The 22,318-nt window shown below is 38.1% G+C and overlaps 2 protein-coding genes across 2 annotated transcripts; one reads left to right on the forward strand and one right to left on the reverse strand.

Moving 5' to 3' along the window:
- The first annotated feature begins 3,024 nt into the window (after window positions 1-3,024).
- On the forward strand, window positions 3,025-8,563 carry LOC113057660 (WD40 repeat-containing protein SMU1). The gene is made up of 12 exons (XM_026225103.1): window positions 3,025-3,149; window positions 3,669-3,879; window positions 3,969-4,121; window positions 4,453-4,563; window positions 5,324-5,452; window positions 5,541-5,660; window positions 5,759-5,875; window positions 7,128-7,255; window positions 7,338-7,464; window positions 7,573-7,740; window positions 7,835-7,987; window positions 8,200-8,563. Exons 1-12 carry the CDS (start codon window positions 3,124-3,126, stop codon window positions 8,296-8,298), a joined length of 1,542 nt encoding a protein of 513 aa, XP_026080888.1. The 5' UTR covers window positions 3,025-3,123; the 3' UTR covers window positions 8,299-8,563.
- Window positions 8,564-8,698: 135 nt separating this feature from the next.
- LOC113057658 (elongator complex protein 1-like) lies at window positions 8,699-22,158 on the reverse strand. The gene is made up of 37 exons (XM_026225100.1): window positions 21,994-22,158; window positions 21,364-21,544; window positions 21,112-21,264; window positions 20,922-21,003; window positions 20,379-20,459; window positions 20,185-20,270; window positions 19,936-20,035; window positions 19,599-19,689; window positions 19,353-19,476; window positions 19,183-19,276; window positions 18,079-18,309; window positions 17,741-17,911; window positions 17,580-17,667; window positions 17,198-17,353; window positions 16,910-17,016; window positions 16,628-16,731; window positions 16,483-16,536; window positions 16,296-16,401; window positions 16,013-16,128; window positions 15,847-15,920; window positions 15,270-15,348; window positions 15,043-15,122; window positions 14,830-14,967; window positions 14,553-14,638; window positions 14,331-14,479; window positions 13,345-13,468; window positions 13,146-13,243; window positions 12,062-12,263; window positions 11,918-11,979; window positions 11,762-11,824; window positions 10,640-10,700; window positions 10,418-10,531; window positions 10,063-10,174; window positions 9,825-9,952; window positions 9,382-9,533; window positions 8,940-9,015; window positions 8,699-8,864 (listed from the first exon to the last, which is right to left on the reverse strand). Exons 2-37 carry the CDS (start codon window positions 21,511-21,513, stop codon window positions 8,797-8,799), a joined length of 3,960 nt encoding a protein of 1,319 aa, XP_026080885.1. The 5' UTR covers window positions 21,514-21,544; window positions 21,994-22,158; the 3' UTR covers window positions 8,699-8,796.
- Window positions 22,159-22,318: the final 160 nt, after the last annotated feature.

Genomic DNA, 22,318 nt, shown 5'->3' on the forward strand with positions numbered 1-22,318 from the left:
AATAGGCTCTTTGCAAAAGAAAAAGGCATCCCATCTGATGTACAATAAACCCAGAAGACATCAGTTAATTTATGGATCTTTAAGATATGCTACAGTCAGCTGCTCTGAAGTAGGACGTCAAAACTTAAAACACACTCATTCTCTCAGACACACATTCTTCTTTCAGTTAGTTTTCAAATTCTGAATTTCAGAGTTTGCTAAGTGCTTGATGTATTTATGTTGGTTATTAAATTTGCCATAATAGTAATATAAATGTAATAAACAGTGCCTCACGCTGCCGTCAAACAGAGGACTAACTCAATATCCATGGCAGAGGTTTGAGGGCTGCAGATATAATTGGTGGACAGATTCAGTTACCTGTAATCAAATGCTAGTACCTTTACAGCAGCTAGCACAGCCCTCAATGGTGGTTGCACTACAAAAAAATTTTTTTATGTTTTTCAGTAAAATACTACATTCGTAGATCAATTTATTTACTTGAGGAGCAAAATGAAATAAGATATAACGTCATTTTCTTAAAAAAATTATTAAAATGTAGCCACTTAAAGGGATAGACTTCAAAATATGATGAAAATTCACTCACCCACAGGCCATCCAGAATTTAGATGAGTTCGTTTTTTCATCCGAACAGATTTGGATAAATTTAGCATTATATCACTTGTTCACCAGTGAACCTCTGCAGTGAATGGGTGCCATCAGAATGAGAGTCCATACAGCTGATGATTAAAAACATTACTATAATCCACAGGTAATCCACATGACTCCAAACTGTTCATTAATTAATGTCGTGTGAAGCAGAAATATGTTTTTTTTTTTACTAACAAATTCATCAAGACCTTTTTATTACAAGTCCTCTATGCATAATATTGCTTTCTCCAGTGAAAACCCTGTTGAAAAAGCTGCCATGCTTCAAATATAAACCTAACCAGCAAATGCTGTTATTTTCAACAGGGAAAGTAATCTTGTCTCAAAAAATATGCACAAACACAAATGAAAAAAGTTCAAAACGCCCATATATCAGTAGATTTTGATGTGAGAAGACAACGGTGGAATGACTTTTTCACTGGAGGAAGCATGATTATGGATCCATTGTTTTAAATGAATTATTATCTTACGTCATTCTCCTTCTCAGATAAATATCTTGATTTAGGAATGTCAGGATATTTGTAATGGGAAATAAGTCAAAAAACTGAATAATAGAGATAAAGTGCAATCTCTTCTTGGTTTTTGGCTGGGAAAGGTTCTATGCTTTCTTCATCTGTGCCACTGTAATGCCCCACTGTGAAATCTGATGTTTGTCAGAATCTGTGTATTTTTTTATTCTATCATCAGTTATTCCTTAAGTTTTAAAAAAGCTAATTCTGCTCACTTTATAAGGCTCAGTGTAAGTCTATGGTGTATTTTATTACCTGCTGGCAAAAATTATACGTCTAAATAATCAACAGGAAAAGTAATGGAACAAAACCATGCTGCATGATTTGAGGTTTTATTCGTGTCTGTATCACAAACGGTATGGGATGAATTTTCTACATTTAATACTTAGGGTTAGGGGTTTGCTTAAAAATAGAAGCCTGTTTCCACCATGAGATAAAAAATAAAGTTAGCTGTGACTTTTTATCTTACAATTCTGACATTTTTCTCTCACAATTGCGAGTTTATAACTTCTCATTATTATTATTATTATTTTCTGCAAGAGAATAAAAACAAATTCAAAAGCTAATTGTGACTTTTTATCACACAATTCTGAAGTCTGAACTCATAGTTGTGAGAAAAAGATAAAAGCTGTCAGATAAAAAGCCCCAATTACCTTTCTTATTCCTTTATTTCTTGGTAGAAATAGATTTCCATAGCTTCTAAGTTAAGTACTTAAAAGGTCAAATTTAATGTCTCATTTTCTTACAGATGAACCATGGAAATAATACACTTGCCAATAGGCCCTCGATATAATGTTGTAATGTAGAGTCCAAGTTCCCACATACTCTTCTCTCAGGGTGTGAGTGGTGGGATGTTACCAGTGATGAACAGAGTCAGGCTCATAGGTCCAGATATAATATATTAGCTAGAAACAATAGCTCTGATGTTATAATGTGTGCTGGATCATAATAAAAAACTCAATCTGTTTGACACCTCATATTGACTAGCTCATAATGAACTCAAAACAGGTATTGAGGTATTGTCGCTATTTTCAAAATGGCACAGCCCCGTTACTTTTAGTCCCAGTGTTTAATGGCAAGCAGTGAAATTGTAATCCCGAGAAGAACGAATGCACACTTGGGTGCAAATCACACAGCTCTGTTCTCTTTGGTAGGCCCAGATTTGGCACATTAATAAGAATGAAAAAGTAAAAGTGTTATTTAGTGGTGGGCAATTAGATTTCCAGCAGTGAACAGATTTTTCTGGGCCGTTAAATGCCCATGGCGTTGTGCCCTCATAACAGACCAGCATGTGAGACTGATACAGCAATAAATGCTTTAACCTTGACAGACCTTCACTCGCAGGGCGCGCAGGAATAAACGCTCCCCCTACAGACAAACACGGAACTGCAGCTAATTACGTGAACAATCAGAAGCAATGCACAGAGAAGATGATAATGGCACACCAGCCCTAGACAGAGCCTGGAATACAAAACATGCAATCACAGCAGGATTTTTCAAGTGCTTATGATCATTAGAGCTCGTGCTCAGATAGAGGACTCTTACTCCAGACTAATTAAGACTAGCTTGGAGGAAAGATTAAATGGCATGGATTGGATTGATGATATATCATCATAATAACCGTTTAACCTAAATTTAACATGAAAAAGACAAACCGAAATGTGTCAAATATTGTAGTGGTGATAGTGAAATGAAAAACCATTTGAAATCAAAAACACAATAGCCGTATAAAGTACTTCTTAAAGTGCTGGCTTTGTTTCACTGAACATTACAATAATAATACAATAATAATAATATCATTTAGAATAATTTATGTAAAATAACCGGCGAGGGTCGGTCATGGCCGCTAGATGTCGCTGTTGTGCTTAATTCAGAAGTACTCAGAGCCGTAGAAGAAGACGCGTGTGTGTTGTTCCTGTTGCGGTGTCTTCAGCTTCTAACCGCACAGGAGTATTATCGTTTTTCAATAATGTCTATTGAAATAGAGTCAGCAGAGTAAGTGAATTAAATTGTGTGTTTTCAATCATCACATGCACGCATAATTGTGTAATTTAAAAGAGCACGTCTATTTTAGAGGCTGTTTAGGTCTTGGGGTTGTTTATCTAGCTAACTTTGTTAGCATTGTCAGAGACTTGTTTTGCACACAACATAGATATTAAATAAAAAATTTTCTATTTTATATATTTTAATATTTTGCTTGATTTTAGTGGCAAAGACAGCTTGAGATTCCTCCACGTTTCCATTCAGTTATAACATGTTTGTTTAGATGAACAAAATCGTGGATTGCAATGCAATGAGATGGATGTCATATGTGTGCTGAATCACAATGCATGGTTTCTATACATTGCTGTTTTTTTTTTTTGTTTTTTTTTTTTGTGAAAAATTACTTTTCACACATCAAATTGTAAAAATTGCTTATAACTAGACACAATTCTTTGATTCAACATTATTGTAATATATTAGCTCTCCACAGTCTTTTAAAGTACTAAAATGTCTTTCTTGGTGTTTTTCCAGCGTTATTCGTCTGATCATGCAGTATCTGAAGGAAAACAGCTTACAACGTACTTTAGCAACGCTTCAGGAGGAGACGACAGTGTCTCTCAACACGGTGGACAGTATTGAGAGTTTTGTGGCAGATATTAACAGCGGTCACTGGGACACTGTGCTTCAGGCTATACAGTCCCTCAAACTCCCTGACAAGACCCTCATTGATCTTTACGAACAGGTGAGAGGCTGATTCTTAGAAGTCTGCTGTAGTGGCTTGATCTGTCAGTAACTGGACATATCATAAGTGGTTTTGTGGTATTTTTGCAGGTTGTTCTTGAGCTGATTGAGCTCCGAGAGCTGGGAGCAGCCAGATCTTTGTTGAGGCAGACTGACCCCATGATCATGCTGAAACAAACCCAACCTGAGCGATACATCCACCTGGAGAACCTTCTAGCACGCTCTTACTTTGACCCCAGAGAGGTGAGGCATCTAAAACTATGCATGTCACAAAAACCTAACAATTATTTATTTATTTTGACTTATTTAAACATTGCATATGAAATAGAAATACATTTATATAATAGTTTGTGCTGTGTTTCTTACAAGGTTTTCTGGGATTATATCTAGGGTGGTTCAGGGACATGCTCTTCTAAAATTCAATTTGGTACATTTTAAAGTTAAATGCATCAACCTGGTGCACTTGAGAGCTCCAACCCATTTTCCAAGAATACAAGAATTCAAGCGAATTTAGAATGAAATTGGAGAGAGTAAATAATGACTTTTTATTTTCTGACATGACATTTCTTTTTAGGCCTATCCTGATGGCAGCAGTAAAGAGAAGCGTAGAGCAGCTATAGCTCAGGCTCTTGCTGGTGAGGTCAGTGTGGTACCACCATCACGTCTGATGGCTCTGCTTGGACAGGTGAGCTGAACCTTCCCTAGCTACAGATTGTTAGTACAGCAATACATTGTACTAGGGCTGTGCAAAAAATCTAATGTGATTTTCATGCGCATCTTGTCAATAAAGGCGCTCCTGTGATTAGTAGTATATATCCAACACGTGGGTTCAGATCAGGGTTGCCAGGTTTTCAAAACAAAACCTGACCAATTGCTTGTCAAAACTAGCCCAATCGCGTTTCGTTCCGGGCGATAAAATACAAGTTTTCTGGCTTTGATAAAATTCGCATTTTTCGCTTCGACCCGCAGTCATAGATCACTTACACGCAGTCATAGATCACACGTAGATCACTGACCGTCTACACAAAATCGCAGGCAATTCATTGCCGCTCCACCTAAACCAATGTTGTCAAGTCCACAGGTTGAAGAAACCCCAATCCCAATAGCGTGATATTTAGCCCCTAAAATGTGAATTTTACCAATGCAGCCCTGCCAAAAAAACATTTATTTTTATCCCCCAGTATGCAATTTTTATTGGGGAACCCCATGAAAATGTGATTGGGTTAGTTTTGGATTAGTTTTGAGAAGCAACTGTGCAGCCTTTGTTGTGAAAACCTGGCAACCCTGATCTGAAAGCACATGCTGGAGATATACTACTAATCACAGGAGCATCTTTACTGATGAGATGCACATAAAAAACTAATTTGATTTTTTTGCATCTCAGAATTACACTTAAAGGAATAGCTCACGCTGCTGTAGTTGATGGTCTGTCTCTGTCTCTAAAGTCTCTGAAGTGGCAGCAGCATCAGGGTCTTCTGCCCCCCGGTATGACCATTGATTTGTTCAGAGGTAAAGCAGCTGTAAAGGACGTAGAGGATGAGCGATTCCCCACTCAGCTGGCCAGACACATCAAGGTACAGGAACCAGCATCTGTCTTCCACAATGACATGAGATGGAATGGAGGTTTGTAACTCACCTCTTTGTGTGTGTTTTTCTTTGTAGTTTGGTCAGAAGTCTCACGTCGAGTGTTCACGCTTCTCTCCCGATGGCCAGTATCTGGTTACTGGATCTGTGGATGGATTTATTGAAGTTTGGAACTTTACTACCGGAAAAATCAGAAAGGTCTGCGGATCTGCACTGCGACTTATTCCTCTGCATTTGTAGTAATGGTTTATGTATATGTTTATTCATGGATCACGTGTCTTATGTGTTTTGGACAGGATCTGAAGTATCAGGCTCAGGATAACTTCATGATGATGGATGACGCAGTGCTTTGCATGTCTTTCAGTCGGGACACAGAGATGTTGGCCACAGGAGCCCAGGATGGCAAGATTAAGGTCTCATACATGCTATATTAAAATATAAATAAAACCTTCAGAAGTGCTCATTCATAATCACAGCACATAAAGTTCCTATTATAGTTTTTACTAATATTTGGAATTAGTTTAAATTTTTATACTTTCTATTTTTTTCATTTTATGTTTAAAGTTTTAGTAATTTTGGTTGGTGCAATAGTTTTTTTTTTTTTTTTTACATCGATTTATAAAAGATATTTATATTTTTTATAAATTATATATATATATATATATATATATATATATATATATATATATATATATATATATGTCACACTTTTTTTCATAGTTTGGCTGGTCCTGCAACTCATAGTCAGGTGCGACTTATTTATCAAAATTAATTTGACATGAACCAAGAGAAATCATTATCATCTACAGCCACTAGAGGGCGCTCTATGCTGCTCAGTGCTCCTGTAGTCTACACTGAAGACATACACTCTCGCGGCTGTAGACGGTAAAGGCCAATTTATACTTCTGCGTCGAGTGTATGTCATAGGCTACGCACGTAGGCGACGCCATCGTGAGCATTTATACTTCTGCGTATGTCTGTTTTGCTCTGCAGTTACACCGCCGAAACGCTAGTTGACGCGAGCGGTCCACTGGGTTTACATTCCTCGATCCTTGCGGGCTTCTACGAACAATGGTGACTGAAAGAGAGCGGATCATGTTGGAGCTGGAGCTTATCGAGGTCCAAAAACTCTTAATTTTAGTTAAATTACTAATTTCGGAAATATATAAATGGCGGGCGGTCCAGAGTGCAAAAGGAAATGCGTAGGAGGAAACGTGATACTACCAAGCCGACCAATCACAGATCTTGCAGTCCGCGTCGTCGCAATGCGTAGTTAAATTTTTGAGGAGGTGCGCGTCAGGGTACGGCGAAGGGTACGACGTATAGTACACGTCAATGCGTATGCTAGGCCGTACCTACTACGCGCACCCGACACAGAAGTATAAATTGGCCTAAATGTTTGCTCTTGGTTCTGTTCTAAAAATAAATGCGACCTATAGTCCAGTGCGACTTAGATATGTTTTTTTCCCTAGTCATGACGTATTTTTGGACTGATGCGACTTATACTCAGGTGCGACTTATAGTGCGACTTATATGTATATAGATATAGAGAGAGAGAGAGAGAGAGAGAAATTACAGTAGATTCAGTTTGCATGGAATTTTTACAGTAGGAAGCCTGAAATATTTATTATTTGTAAGGGTTGATGGATGGGTTGTGTTTTTCAGGTGTGGAAGATCCAGAGCGGTCAGTGTCTGCGGCGATACGAGCGTGCTCACAGTAAAGGCGTCACCTGTATCAGCTTCAGTAAAGACAGCAGTCAGATTCTCTCTGCATCCTTCGATCAGACCATTAGGTGAGCGACTCTTTTCACTGTCCTCAGCGTACACAAAAACTATAGCATATTTAACTTGTTGTTAACTTGTTTTTTTCAACAGGATTCACGGATTAAAATCAGGCAAGTCTCTAAAGGAGTTCAGAGGTCATTCTTCGTTTGTGAATGATGCCACACTTACTCCCGACGGTCATCACATCATTAGTGCCTCATCTGATGGAACTGTGAAGGTAGCTACAAATGTTAATGCACTCTCACATTCAACCTTTAATGTTAAATCTCATCTCTCTGTAGTAAAGTCTCGTTAAATGTAACTTAAATGTTAAATGTTCTCCCAGGTCTGGAACATGAAGACCACTGAATGCACCAGCACATTCAAATCTTTGGGCACGTCTGCGGGAACAGACATTACCGTTAACAATGTGATCCTGCTTCCTAAAAACCCTGAGCATTTCGTCGTGTGTAACCGATCCAACACTGTTGTCATCATGAACATGCAGGGCCAGGTGAGGAGGCCAAGTGTGTAGTTCATGAAAAAGGAGATGGGAATATTGAAATGGTGTCATCTGTGAATTCTCCTTGTGGTTTTTCTTGTTGCAGATTGTGAGGAGTTTCAGCTCTGGTAAGAGAGAGGGAGGTGATTTTGTGTGCTGCACTCTGTCTCCACGTGGCGAGTGGATCTACTGTGTCGGCGAGGACTTTGTGCTTTACTGTTTCAGCACAGTCACCGGCAAACTAGAGAGAACCCTGACCGTAAGCCCTCTCTCCCTTCATTTACCTTTCTTTATTAAATCACAGACATATACAGAAGCCATTTTAAATGCAAGTCTATGTAAAATCACATTTATAAATTCAAATTGATGTGGTCACCAAAATGGGATGTAAAACTGTAATTTCTATCTTGTGCATGAATGTATATGTGTGTATATATTTTTAATGTATAAAAATGGTTAATGTTTCCACAGGTTCATGAGAAGGATGTCATTGGTATTGCTCATCACCCACACCAGAATTTGATCTCCACGTACAGTGAGGATGGGCTCCTCAAACTCTGGAAGCCGTAAACTCACAGATGTGTAATATGGGGATCCTGATTGGCTGGGGTGGGCAGGAGAGTACGATTAGAATATGTTGCCTGATTTTTTTAACCCTTTTTTGTACATACATGTTTTTTTAAACACATACCCTTTTGTCCCATGTAGTTAAATTTGGTAAATGGAAGCATCTGTAATTTACTAAGAAGTTTTGTTCTTTTGATTCAATGGTGGATAATTTTTTTTGTCACTCTATTCCTTTATGTCTCTCAATTAAAGCAGTATGTGTCTTGCATGTTGATAAGTTGAACTGATTAAAAAAGAAAATATAAAAAAAATCATATTCTAATACGCTGCTCTGAGACTAAATATGATTGTGAATAATTAGGCTAAATGATGACCACAGCCAACAAATGAAGCTCAGAAGACAAATATTTCATAATTTTTAATTCTTCCATGATATCCCATAAAATAGACATTTGCAAAAACAATTCACACACACAAAAAAAGCCTGAAGACACATGCAAACTATTTAATAATGCTGAGTTTCCACTTGACCATGTTCCTCAATTTTGGAGCAGTCGGGGCTTCTGTGTCTGAGGAGTGAACAGGGTCATTGTAAATTTAAAACGGATCACATGAATGAAAACATCCTCACTAAAAGTACTCACCTTGATGAGGCGCAGCGGGTCGCTGATGTTGAAATGATGCCATAATGCTATTGGCTGTTGAGTTTGGACCTGTGAGCTGAAGGGAGAAGAAACAAAATTCAAGACAAAATTTACAGTCTTAGAATTCATAAATATTCTTTTTTTTAATGGAAAGAGGTTAGCCAGTTGTAATGTTTAATTATAAGCATCATAAACAAGCACCAAGAGCTAAATTAGAGTATTAAAAGAGGGCTTTGGCAAATAAAAATAAAATTTTTGATCCTAATTCTAATTTAGAAAAAAAAAACATTTACAAGAAACTTTGACCAACGTGTGTGTGTGCAACACTGAATGTCACTTCAATTAATCTCAAATTCTATATTCAAAGACTATTTTATTATAAAAAAACAACAACAACGAAACGTGCTGTAACGGTCAATGGGAGCCTGTATGTGTGACTCACTGGAGTTTGGCCCTGCTGCAGGTTCTCAGTCCAGATCTCTGGAAGGGCCGTTTCCATGAGCTGGAGCAGCTCACTGTAGTCTCTCTGCAGGCTGCTGGCCAGACCGTCAGACTGGAAGAGCACCAGAGCCTTCAGCAGGCTGTGAACTTCCTCTGCAGGGTCAGACAAGAACATTCATCAGTGTGAATCTCATGATGTTCATACACATACAGAATACAGCTTCAAGAAAACGGATCAGATTCATAACAATTCAGTGAAGCTTTAAAGTAACATGCAGTCCAAACTAGGCACTAAACCATTATCCATCCAATGTATATTTGTTGAGATCTGACTTCACTTGAAATCAGACATTTGAAATATGTCCATATTTTTAGAAAATAAAATATCCATTATACACACACTGGTGTGTGTATACCCGTGCTTCTGTTGTGTCCTCAGCTCACCTCTCATCTTATCAACAGTGGTGATGATTTGAATAAGTGCGTTCAGGAGGGCAATGTCCTCAAATGGGCTTCCTTCCTTCAGACTGTGTTTCTTTCCCTCCGCTTTCCTCCGATTCTTAGACGACCTCCTGCAGATCAGTTAGCAGTCTTCAACCTCGACATTTCAGCTGCTTGACAGGTCACGAGGCAATAAACAGTGAAGTGTTTGTGTGTTTATGTTAGCAGTGATTTGACTCACGATGAAATGCGCGAGTTGCTGCGCGAGTATTTTGAGCCAAGATTGCTGCCGGTCAAGACGCTGCTGGCCTCCGAGTAGAGCTCAGCGTCTGCACAGTCGGGGCCGTCCTCATCTGAAACACCAAGAGACTGTCAGTTAGCAACAGGAAATAGTTTAAAACCAAAGGTGTACAGGATCACTGAACACATGTTATTCAGGGAAAACAATCTATATAAACACTGGCATCAAAGCTCTCCATTAAAAAAATTAAATATTAAGTCAATGTTATTAAACATGCAATATTTTTTTCCAAAGGATGCATGCAGTGTTTTTGGAAAAAAACGAATGATATAAATGATTAATATTTTCTGTTTACCAAATAACTCCAGTCTGGCCTTGGCTTTGAGTTCTCGGACCACAGCAAGGCGGTTTTTGTGACGGATGAACAAAGCCTTCTGGGACTCCAAGAAAGACGTCTGATTACTGTGAGCTACAGGCCAGCAAATATACAGTTAAGATACAGCATAAAATAAATGCAATATAAACAGGTCAATGACAAAAAAATAAATAAAATATGAATAATTATATGATGGTTTACCATCTAGAAGTGCAGACTTCAGATTAGTCTCAATGATGTCTTGTCTGTTGTACAGATAAATCTGGAATAAGAAATAAAAGTATGTGTGTGTGTGTGTATGCATGCATGCATGCATGCTGAGAATATGCTTTAATGTTTAAAAAAACATATTATTTTTCAAATACTGTTCATTATGATATGTTCTCTATGCCCCCCTTCTCTCAAACACTTCTGACAAGCGCAGTCTGCTCTGATTGGCCAAATGACCCAGTGCATTGTAATTGGCCGAACACGTTTCCACATCTTTACGTCACTATGTTTGCGTAATGAAAATGTCCACGGAGTGTTTAAACGAGCCGTTTTAGGGGGGCATGGCAGAGACTGGATTTTGAGACTTTAGTTTTCTGATCTTCTTCATGAACCAAGAGATTGTAATATTATACTCCAAAGAGAAATCGCATCATATGACCACTTTAAAAAAGAAATACTTTGTCCACAAACACTTGCCATCAAACTGAACTGAACATGAGCAATTCTGCAAAGAAGAGTGGTCAAATATTAAAAGTCTAGATGTGCAATGTAAGTAGAGAGAGAGACAAATCCAACCAGACTAAAAGCTGCAATTAAAACAAAAGGCGGTTTATCAAAATACTGACACAAAATACTTTCCAACTCAGTGATTCTGTTTTTTTTTTCCTGACATGGTGTTATATCTTTCACTTGGATATTATTAGTTGCACAGAGTAAATACAGCTGTATAAAACAAAAATGTGTCCATCTTCATTTCAGGAATGTGACTATTGCAAAGGGGGATGATTCTTTTCTATATCCACTGTATGTGTGTGTGTGTGTGTGTGTGTGTGTGTGTATGTATATATATATATATATATATATATATATATATACATATATATACATACACACACACACACACACACACACACACACACACACACACACAGGCACACTTATTTTATTACTTGGTTACATAGAAAGTCAGTTGCCTGAGACAACTGGAATTTTAATACACTTCAGCAAAAATGTTGCAATTCCAATCAACTAATCCAGTTTAGTAATAACAAAACATTTAAACCTGATGGCAATAACTGGTAAAGTAGGACAGATCTGAAAGAACAGACTCACCAATCGGAGCGCTTCTTCCCATGCAGCTCCCTGTATCAGAGCAGAGATGGCCTCCTCACAATCCTGAGCACACAACACAGAAGACATCAGTCTTGGTGAGTCTTGTTTGAACCAGAGGAGAACAGATAAATGATGGCTATGAAACATACAGTGTACCTTAGCATACTGCTCCAAACACAGGGCGGCTTCTACATGCCTTCTGGCCTCCAGAAGTTTCTCTGAAAACATCAGACATACAACATGGCTTCCGGATATTCATAATCTCAGTAGGAAACATGCATACATGACAGAGATCTCTACCTGCCAGGTCTCGGGCGAGCAGTGGCAGCTGTTCAGGTGGTAATGGGATGTGTGTGGCCACAGCGAGGGCGTTTCTCCAGCTCGTACAGCTGATGAAGGCCTGGAGGGCACGGGCGTTCTCTCCACATCTCCACAGCAACAGTCCCGCCTGCTCCGCCTGCTGCTGCTCCACTAGATGCTCTGCATAGGCCACGCTCAGGGTCTGATGACATCACAGGTCAAGGGTCAAGATCATGGCATCACTGCCACAATTAAACAAACCACACAAGCTGAATATTTAACCGTTTGAAAAAAATTAAAGCCAAAATTCCTAAATTGGTTGCATAGTAAGGGTTGTTTTAGATTTTTATAATAATAATAATAATAATAATAATAATAATAGTATGTGCTCCCTTCCCCAAACAGAAGATATGCTTGATGTTTTTGTTAAATGGAGCTCAGTGTTTAAAAACATTGGTTTGATTGGATGACACCAGACAAGTATTGCATAACAAAAAAATAAAAAATGAAGAGCTTTTCATAGAAGCTTTTTCATCAAGTTTACCCAGTTTAGTCACTTTGGGGTTCAGCAAGTTAAAAGTTTTGAGAGTTTCTGTAAAAAGGCCTAAAATGCTTTTAGTTGTGTATTATAGGAATATATTTAAAGCTGCAGTAGGTAACTTTTGTAAAACTATTTATTTTTTTACATATTTATTAAACCTGTCATTATGTCCTGACAGTAGAATATGAGACAGATAGTCTGTGAAAATATCAAGCTCCTCTGGCTCCTCCCAGTGGTCCTATTGCCATTTGCAGAAAGTCATCCGCTCCCGGTAAGAAACAACCAATCAGAGCTGCGGTCCGTAACTAAAAACTAAATAGACATTACAAAATACTCTAAACTAGAAACTAAATCTGCCAACAGGTGGTGGTAGAGGTCTAGATGAGCAAGTCATTGAGTCATGAGGAAAACGACTTTCTTTACGAACGAGCCACTAAAACATGGATTCATTCAGAATCAAAACACTGTGCTGCTCAGAGATGCACAACAGTTCTGCTTTGGCTTCATAGATAATGCTTTTCTTTTGCAAAAAAAAAAACCTGCCTTGTATTGCTCACTGTCTGAAGGATAGAGCTCAAGAGCCTCACTGTACAGTCTCTGATCCTTCACCAAGGACAACAACTCTGTGAAGTGTTCTTCACCTGAAAAACATGAGGCAGATCAGGAGAACCAAACAGAGATACAGATGGCAGACGGAAGGTTTACTGTTGGATTGCTCATGGATGTCCAGCATGGCTCTTACCACACTTGCTGAGGTGATGTAAGGCCTTCCTGTATCTCTTGAGGTGTTTATCGATGGTGTAGCGCTGGAGGTTCGGCTCCAGGGTTTTCAGCATGTTCAGAAACGGCAGGTACTCTTTAGGGTCCTACATGTTTGAGGAAAAGACTTAAACTATAAACCACTTCAAAACCGTGTCTACAACAGACGTGTGCTAAAACTAGATCTCACGATCAGGAAAGCTGTGAAATGCCTGTTGTGTGTTACAGTGAACTAATGGACAATTTCTACTTTCAATGCATTTTGGACATTCCTTTTATAATATATGATATAATGTAATTACAATATGAAATAATATATAATAGTAATATTATAGTAATACAAATTTGTGAAATGGCTGCTTATACGTCAACAAGAGTTTTATTTATTACATATTTATAATAGAATAAAATAAAACAAATTTGCAATGGCTTCTTATATGAGAAATTATAAAAATTATATTAGTTATAATACAATTCAATTCAATAATATTAATTTAATATGCAAAATGGCTGATTATGTGAACTTAATTTAATTCATTATGTATTATGTATTAACTTAATTGTATTTGTTCATGTTGTAATATTAAATAATGTAATAAAGTGATACAAATGTTGGAAATGGAAGCTCATATGTGAAAAGATGAATTTGTTTCATTTAATATATTTTAAGAATCATTATTAAATAATATACTATAATGTGATGAAATATGAAATCAATTTCATATGCAAAATGGATTATATGTAAAATTATCAATTGCATTCATTGAGTATTGACTGAATTGTATTTATTTGTTTTGCAAAAATGTAACATAATAATAAAAATGTCCTGTGAATATTGTGAATTTTTCATTATGAACATTTTGAATTTTATTTGTCGGTCTATAGTAATGTAATATAATATGATACATCTAGTTATAAAAATAAAAACTAACAGTTAAGATGCATCAGAGCTGGAATCATCTAACTGACCTTCTGAGATTTTTCAGCCACCATGAGCACTAGGTCAAAATCGTAGGTGCCGAGGGAGTGTTCATACAGCTCATTCACGTTGACGAGGAAGAGAAGATACTTCAGAGCTTCCTCTGCGCTCACACTGCTGCTCCCGCTGGCTGGGTTGACTAACCACATAAACAAACCGATGTAACAGACACATCATTTAACTCATTCATAACTGAGCTAACCGTGGCTCACCTCTCAACTCATGGACCTTCTGTAGAGCGATTTCCAGTTCTGGGGTCGTTTTTCTCACGTGTGATGTCAGAATACACAAACAATACCTGTGTATAGATGAAAGCATCTCAGAGGAGGAAGATCAGGGCTTGATGTGTATTATGTGTCAAATGTAATCTTATCTCATTTGGAGAGGGATGTAGAAAGCTATACTATACTTCCTGGAATTTATGAAACATTTAACATTATATATATATATACATAAAACTTAAGTAACATTTATAACAGAGGAACTGACTTCTGCGGGTCGAGAGTCTCCATTGTTGACCGTAAGGCATCACAGATGATGTCCACCTTCTTCCCTCCTTTCCCTGAGGCAGAACTGGAGGCTGAGCTTGAAGGACAAGGGTACATTGTTGTAGTGGTGTCTTCCTCTCTAAAAATGAAAAAAAATATACATATAAATTAAGTGGAAAAAAGCATCAAAAGAGCCTCTGCATTAAAGGCTTACTTAAGCTCAGTGAGGAACAGGTTGATGTAGTTGATGGAGTCGATCTGTTTCAGGAACATCTCAACGTTGTCAAGAAACACCTGTGAGAGGAATCATAGAATGGGGAAGACGGCAGCGTTGTTATTCATTTACTACTATTCCCTGAAAGGAAATGCAATCCGTGGTATAGAAGAATGTGTTTAGATGTTATTGTAAAAGGAAATGACAACAAGAGTGAGGTCACTCACAGTTGGATTGTGGTCATAAATGAGGTTGAGGTTGATCCTCAACTTCCTCATGCACTCGAAAGCATCTTTAAATCTGAGCCTGAAACAAACAACACAGCACGATCATTCAAATTACCGTATTTTCCGCACTATAAGGTGCACCGTATTATAAGGTGCACCTTCAATGAATGGCCTATTTTAGAACTGTTTTCATATATAGGGCGCACCGAATTGTAAGGCGCATAGAATAAAAGATACTGCTGTCAAACGTTTGACTGGGTTTGTGTTATGCATCCACTAGATGGAGCTGTGCTAAAGGGAATGTCAACATTTTGACAGTGCCTTGATCCATATATAAGGCGCTCCGGATTATAAGGCGCACTGATGTTTTTTGAGAAAATTAAAAGGCTTAAGTGCGCCTTATAGTGCGGAAAATACGGTAACTCAAATCATGTTGTTCAAATTTATTAGGTATTATTTTTTACATTTTTAATTTAATATACAACATTTTTGGGGGGGTAATTTTTTTTTCTTCTAAGAAAATGTCAGTATTTATTTTGTACATGCACCATTGTCCATTTTTCTAAACATAAAATACCTATCAAGCCACTTTCTGAGCTGAGCAAGTACGAGAGCTCGATGATGGACGGTTTCTAGATTCCCTCGTGGCATCTGAAAAACAAAACAACATCTTAAATCAATTTATCCATTTAAAAAAATGATCCAATCATATGCAGATATGAGAAGAAGCATGCTCTGTTCACCTGCAGGATAAGTCTTGTGTCCTGGGGAACCGAAGAAACGAGACGAGAGCCTCGCTCCACCTTGCGTACAGTCTCATCATTCTGATTAGCATCTGAGCTCAGAGCTGACTGCAGACCTGCACGGGACACCAATAACATCATACATGCATATTTATATATTTATGGATTATAGGTCAAGTTTATGATAGGTCTCCTATGCTAACCAAGTCTGCATTTATTCAAAAATACAGTACAAAAGTATATATATATTTACTTAATTTATCTCTTTGATGCATTTACATACCTTTAATAGAGAGTGTGCTGAGGTTGAGACAGTGGCACATGTGAGAGTGTGTGGTGAGCAAAAGGAAGTCATCATAAACTATAAAAGAGGAGATATTGGAGGCCACCTGTGGAAGAGAGACTCTGGTGAGCATAACTGCCAGATTTTTTGGCACGAACACAACATCATTTATATTCTTGTTACCTACCAGTGATTCACCGATGTAGAGGTGTGATCTCTCTGTGAGGCCTATCAAATGTTCCTATTAAAAGACAAAAACATGAAGTGTTTATTGAAACTGAAGTAAGCATGATGAAATAAAGGGCAGTGACAGATGCAGACTATATATTTACCTCTCCGCTGAGGGTACATAGTGCCGTCTGAACACAAGGCCGGGGGAAGTTGATGGTATTGCCAGTAGAATCCTTCCATTCTGTTAGACTGAGCTCTGAAGAGTCTGTATGGAAGATTCTAGCATTAACAACAGTCTTTACATGTGTGATTAAATTATTCATTGTAAATCTGCATTAGAAAAAAAAAAAAAAAAAAAAACACAAGATAAGTGATAAAAAGAGAAACTGTGTAGTAGCCGAATCCGGTCCCTGTTATAATTACTAATTAGTGGACTGACTGACCCATTTGAACTTTCCGGATCTGTCCGTCGTCAAGTTGCAGAGCCACAGTGCCATTTCTGAGGCTGTGACACAAGCTGATCACAAAACCATCCACTGGAACGTCTGACCTGTGAAATGATCAACACCAAAAATTGAAGAAAAAGAAAAAAAATTCAAGTTTTGACAATTCCCAGCCCCTGAGCTCATGTTTATGCCCATTAGATCAGTCGGTATTTGTGTGAACTACACTGAATACAAACATGGACAAGACCGAAGTTAGTTAGGAGTTAGTTATTTTAGCAGAAGTACCTGATCTCCAGCGTGTCCTTGGGGTCCTGGCTGTCCGATGGGGTGAGCTTCAGCAGGCGGGTCAATGCTCTTCCGTGGGTCACAGCCAAAAACAAATCCTCACTCAACCACAGCAGCAAGCGCAGCGTCAGAGGTTCCTCCTGATCAATGGAGACCCTGCAGATGCAGAGAGAACATCTGCATTCAGAATACATGCTGCGTGTAATATTTACACACAAAAATATTAAACAGCTGTTTTCAACATTGATGATAATAAAAAAAAATTTTTGAGCACCAAATCAACATTAGAATGATTTCTGAAAGGATCATGTGACACTGAAGATTGTAGAAACATGTAAAAATCTAAAGCACTATTAACAGTCAAAATCATAATCATCTGTACCTGTAAGTATTTCTTAAGACTAATGGTGTTGAGACGACTTTAGAGCCAGGTATCCCGGCCGGTGCACCTCCATTTTCAACTCCACCACCTGAACATAGGAAATGCAACTAAGAAATCCTAAACGACAATGTTTGAATCAAGTTTCAAATTAAATGACTTACCTTGACCGTATACATAGATATGGCCATCGGCTGTGAGAGCAGCGAGCTCATTGGTCCTCTGGGCTTGAGAATGGAAGGTGACCAAGTTAACAGGAACTGGAAGTTCAAGTTCAAAGGCACACATAGGTGGAGGGATCACACACTGGCGAAATGTTGTCACCAGGATTTTATCTGAAAAAAGACATTAAACACAGACATTATTCATATCATTAACTGGCAGACTGTACTCAAATCCCTTATTTACTCAACAAACATTCTAAAGCTAACAGTGTGTTGTCTACAACATTAATACACAGAGATTAATCAATTATTCAAAATTTGACAATGGGCTCGTCTACCTCCATCAATCACTGCCACATTGGCGTTGTCATGGCAATCGTTGCCATGGCTACGTTGCGTGCTCCAGCCCCAGTCGTAGGTGTAGCTGGCCCATCCTCGAGTCAGGAGATGGAGACGCAAGGGCTTCTCAGGATCCCAACACACACAGGCCGGAGCCCTGAGGGGCTCATTGCCAAAATGCAAACTCTGCTTTAGATACCAGTGGTAATTCCCAACTGTCCACAGCTGAACTGTAAAAGAAAGAAATCCCTAATAAGCAACACTTATCACTACTACAACCATCACTGAATATGCAAAGTAAAACTGGACAAAAAGGCAAACAAAACAAAAAAAATTTGTTCCATGAATTGCAATATACAATATGCAGTGGATATAGAAAATAATCACCCCCTTTAAAATGATTACACTTTGTTGCTTTGCAGCCTGAAATGAAGACGGACACAGTTTTGGTTTTATCCAGCTGTATTTACTGAGTGCAACTTATAACATCCAAGTGAAAGATATAACACCATGTCAGAAAAAAAAAAAAAAATCACTGAGTTGGAAAGTATTTTGTGTCAGTATTTTGATGATTCACCTTTTGCTTTAATTACAACCTTTAGTCTGGTTGGATTTGTCTCTGTCTCTACCAACATGACACATCTAGACTTTTAATATTTGCCCACTCTTCTTTGCAGAACTGCTCAAATTCAGCTCAATTTGATGGTGATTGTTTGTGGACTGCAGTCTTCGAGTTATTCTACAGCTTTTCAATGGGCTTTCAGTCTGGGATCTCACTAAGATGTTATAAGTTGCACAGAATGTTAACTATATCTTACAGGTTATTTTAAAACCCCTAATATTAGGCATGTCTCATGTTTGGGATAACATAAGAATTTATTAATAATTGCTTAAATAATTGCTAAATAATTATTATTATTAACATAGATTATGCACTTTCCCCTCAGCAGCTCACTCGGTGTCCTCCAATATTTTTCAGATGCACAAATATGAAACTACTGTAGTATGGACTCATATATTTTTTATAAATTACATATGTATATATAGTACAGACTCGACATACTGCCCAGACCTAATGCAAAGCAGACTGAATTGCATCTTACTGTATGTGTTGAGATAGTCGTTCTCTCCGGGCTTCAAGTCCTCCATCCAAACAGCCAGTACAGTAGAGTCACTGTTCCACAGCAGCTCCTTTACCTGAGAAACAATTCATGCACCGTGGTTTAGATTTCAAATCTTTGAAAACAACACAAACAGAGGAGCCCAGATTTACCTTGACCTGCTCCTTTCCAAAAGGAAGAGTAAAATCTCCATGCATCAGTCCGTTCTTTTCCATAAACACCACACTGTGTTTGTTAGGGTGCCGCTGCGTGGAAGCGATCAGGCTGCCAGAAGGTCTAGAAGAAAAATACATTTATGTCAGTTCACATCAGATCTGTTAGACTCAGCATTAAGTCAAAAGAAAAGAAAAGTAAAAACTAAAAAAAGCCCAAGTTAAAAGACGTTCAGAATATCTTACTTCCAGCAGAGAGGCTGTTCCAGACCGTTAACAACCTCGCTGGTGGCCTGCAAGACACATTCTCGGTTCCAGATTCGAACCTTTCGAGCACCTGAAACAAACAAGCTGCTATATTTTACGTTCACATTAATGCATTTGGCAGACACTTTTACCCAAAGTGACTTACACAGCATTTAAGATGCACATTTTATCAGTTCATGCACTCCTTGGGAATCGAACACATGACCTTGGTGTTGTTAGCACCATGTTCTACTGTTTGAGCTACAGAAATGATGAACAATTTAAACTGGCATATCCCTTTTAATTTAATAACAATAGCAGAAAGGGGGATTCTCACCAGTCTGAGGACAAACAGCACTGACAGCAAAAAATTGCCCATCTCCACGCCAAGTGATTCTTGGCTTCCTGTCGTCCCATGGCAGGGCAGGCTGCACTTCCTGTGACAGTGGATGAGAACTAGGTGAGAAAAGGACCATATTCAAACCAGGCTGAAATGTCAGGGATCCCTGAGGTCTGTAAAACATTAGCAAGCAGTAGTGGGTTGATTTGGTAAAGCAGAACGATGCTAAACAGAACAAAAATGTACCGCTGCTTTCCGCTGGGCGGCCTGCTTGCCCTCAGAGCCATGAAACTGAGTCTCCTTCTTCCCCCAACCGACTGTGATGAACTTATCTGAGGCACAGAAACAAAATCACTGCTCAAATACAGTGAACACACTGCAGTCACCTGCATGAAAGCATGATTTTAAAAAAGGTAAATTAAGACTTTTATGAATTATACCTTCACCAAAGTCATCCTGATTGATTGCAACCTCAGTTATTGGCTCAAAGTCCTTGGTCATCATGATAACGGTGTCCTGACCTGACATGCCATATAAGACACAAGCGGACACAATGAGAAAGAGTGAAATGGGATTATTATGCACTTCTAAACAGATTTAACTAAGTCATACAGATATTTCCTGAGTGGCAGGGATATTATAGTTAACTTAAACTAAACCCATAAAAAAAAATTATGTTACTTGAATAATATAATGTAAACTTAAAATAAACATATTATATTTTAGCTAGTAACTTTTCATTTAGCAACATTTCTCTTTTTTATTTAGTTTAACTTAATGTCCTAAAATATAATATATATATAACATTTTAAAAACAATTTACACATAAAAAAAAAAAAAACTAAAATGGACAAAAACATATAAAAGTACTAAGACTTTAAATGAAATTAAAATGGACATGGAAAATATACAAATAAAAACTAAATCAAAATATTAATAAAAAGTATACAGGATATTAAAATAATACTGCTCGTGATATAGACCTGTGGTCAGAGTAACCAGCTCTTGATCCGGGCTCCACGTCATGCCAGTCAGACCGCTTTCCACACTGCCAACACATTCTAACTGTGAGAGAGAAATCAGAAAGTACAACAAGAGCACATGCATTTTACAGAATCACTTAGCAATCATTTTACACAATCATCAAAGCATTTCGGTGAAATGAGTGATCACCTGACTGGTGTTGAGGTTGTAGAGAATGACATCACCACTGGCAGTGGCCACACACACTGACTCCTGATCTGGCAGATCTTGTATCGCCACCACAACCCCACTACCGTCCTCTGGGAGATAGTCATCTGCCGTCAGCGAAACCTCTTTATAAACCTATAAAAGCACATTATACAGCAAGATTAATATATAGCTATTTGGTTCTAGACATCTTAAAACAGGGGCCAATCCCCCTGGAACAAAATGGAGAAATACCTCTTCGGTCTGAGGGTCAAACTCTGTGATGGCAAGCTCAGAGGCCACCAGCACGGTCCCGGTCTCGCTCCTGATGGTCAAGCACTGCGGGGATCCCGGGACAGAAAGATCCACACACCTGAAGCGCTGCAGCAGACTGAGGTTTCTCATTTTAGGGTAGATGCTTTCAACAAGATGAGATCTGAAACAGTGTTGCACTTTTTGTTGGACTGATTGATTTGATTGTAATCACAAAAATAAGACATGGGAAAGGCATCCTGTCAACTTCAACTCCACAACATCCATCCTAGGATGCTTTTTAAACATCTATGTTTGCTGGACATTTATTGCTTTCTCTGCACTATCCGGTCTAAGTTTTATTATTTAGTAATACATACACAAGTATACATCAAAAGGTTTGATAGATTATTATCAGCAACAAATATAGTCAAGTGTGTCCATGGTACTGGGTGATTATCATAGTATTTACATGGTGGTACTAAAAATTCATACGAATCAAATACTTCATCTAGTTAACGCTTTCAACATCAGCATAATTCTCATGATTACAAAATGAAAAGAAAACTGGCACAAATCAGATTAAAAAAAAAACACTTGTTTTTATATAAAGACAAAAAGATCAGTGCTTACCTTGTCGTGTTTTGTGTCTTTTTATATGATGTAAATGATCATTTGCAGTATACACATTCACAACACACGCACGTTGTAGTCAGTGCGGCCTGAACTCTGACATCGTAGAAGAAATGTCAGTGTGATACTGATTATGCACGCAAGTGCGCACTCTGGCGTCGTGGAGGAAAGACTTCAGATTCATTTTTAGGAATCGGTTCTTTTGAACTGGTCTCTTCAAAGAAAAGGTTGAAAAATAAAACCTGCTGTTCATGCTCCAAAAGTTTCAGGTTCCAATCCTTAATGAAGTTATGTGTTCACATATTTTTGTTTTTCATTATTTTTT

This window comes from Carassius auratus, chromosome 39, assembly GCF_003368295.1.
Source record: "Carassius auratus strain Wakin chromosome 39, ASM336829v1, whole genome shotgun sequence".
NCBI lineage: Eukaryota > Metazoa > Chordata > Actinopteri > Cypriniformes > Cyprinidae > Carassius > Carassius auratus.

Bases quoted from the DNA above. Each gene is read 5' to 3' on its own strand.
- LOC113057660 (XM_026225103.1), top strand. From the start codon at position 3,124: ATGTCTATTGAAATAGAGTCAGCAGA. The intron at 3,880-3,968 runs GTGAGAGGCTGA...GTATTTTTGCAG, and splicing joins TCATTGATCTTTACGAACAG to GTTGTTCTTGAGCTGATTGA. The intron at 7,256-7,337 runs GTGAGCGACTCT...TTTTTTCAACAG, and splicing joins TCCTTCGATCAGACCATTAG to GATTCACGGATTAAAATCAG.
- LOC113057658 (XM_026225100.1), bottom strand. From the start codon at position 21,513: ATGAGAAACCTCAGTCTGCTGCAGCGCTTCAGGTGTGTGGATCTTTCT. The intron at 20,460-20,921 runs GTCTATATCACG...ATGGCATGTCAG, and splicing joins GCTGGTTACTCTGACCACAG to GTCAGGACACCGTTATCATG. The intron at 8,865-8,939 runs GTGAGTACTTTT...TTCACTCCTCAG, and splicing joins ACCCGCTGCGCCTCATCAAG to ACACAGAAGCCCCGACTGCT.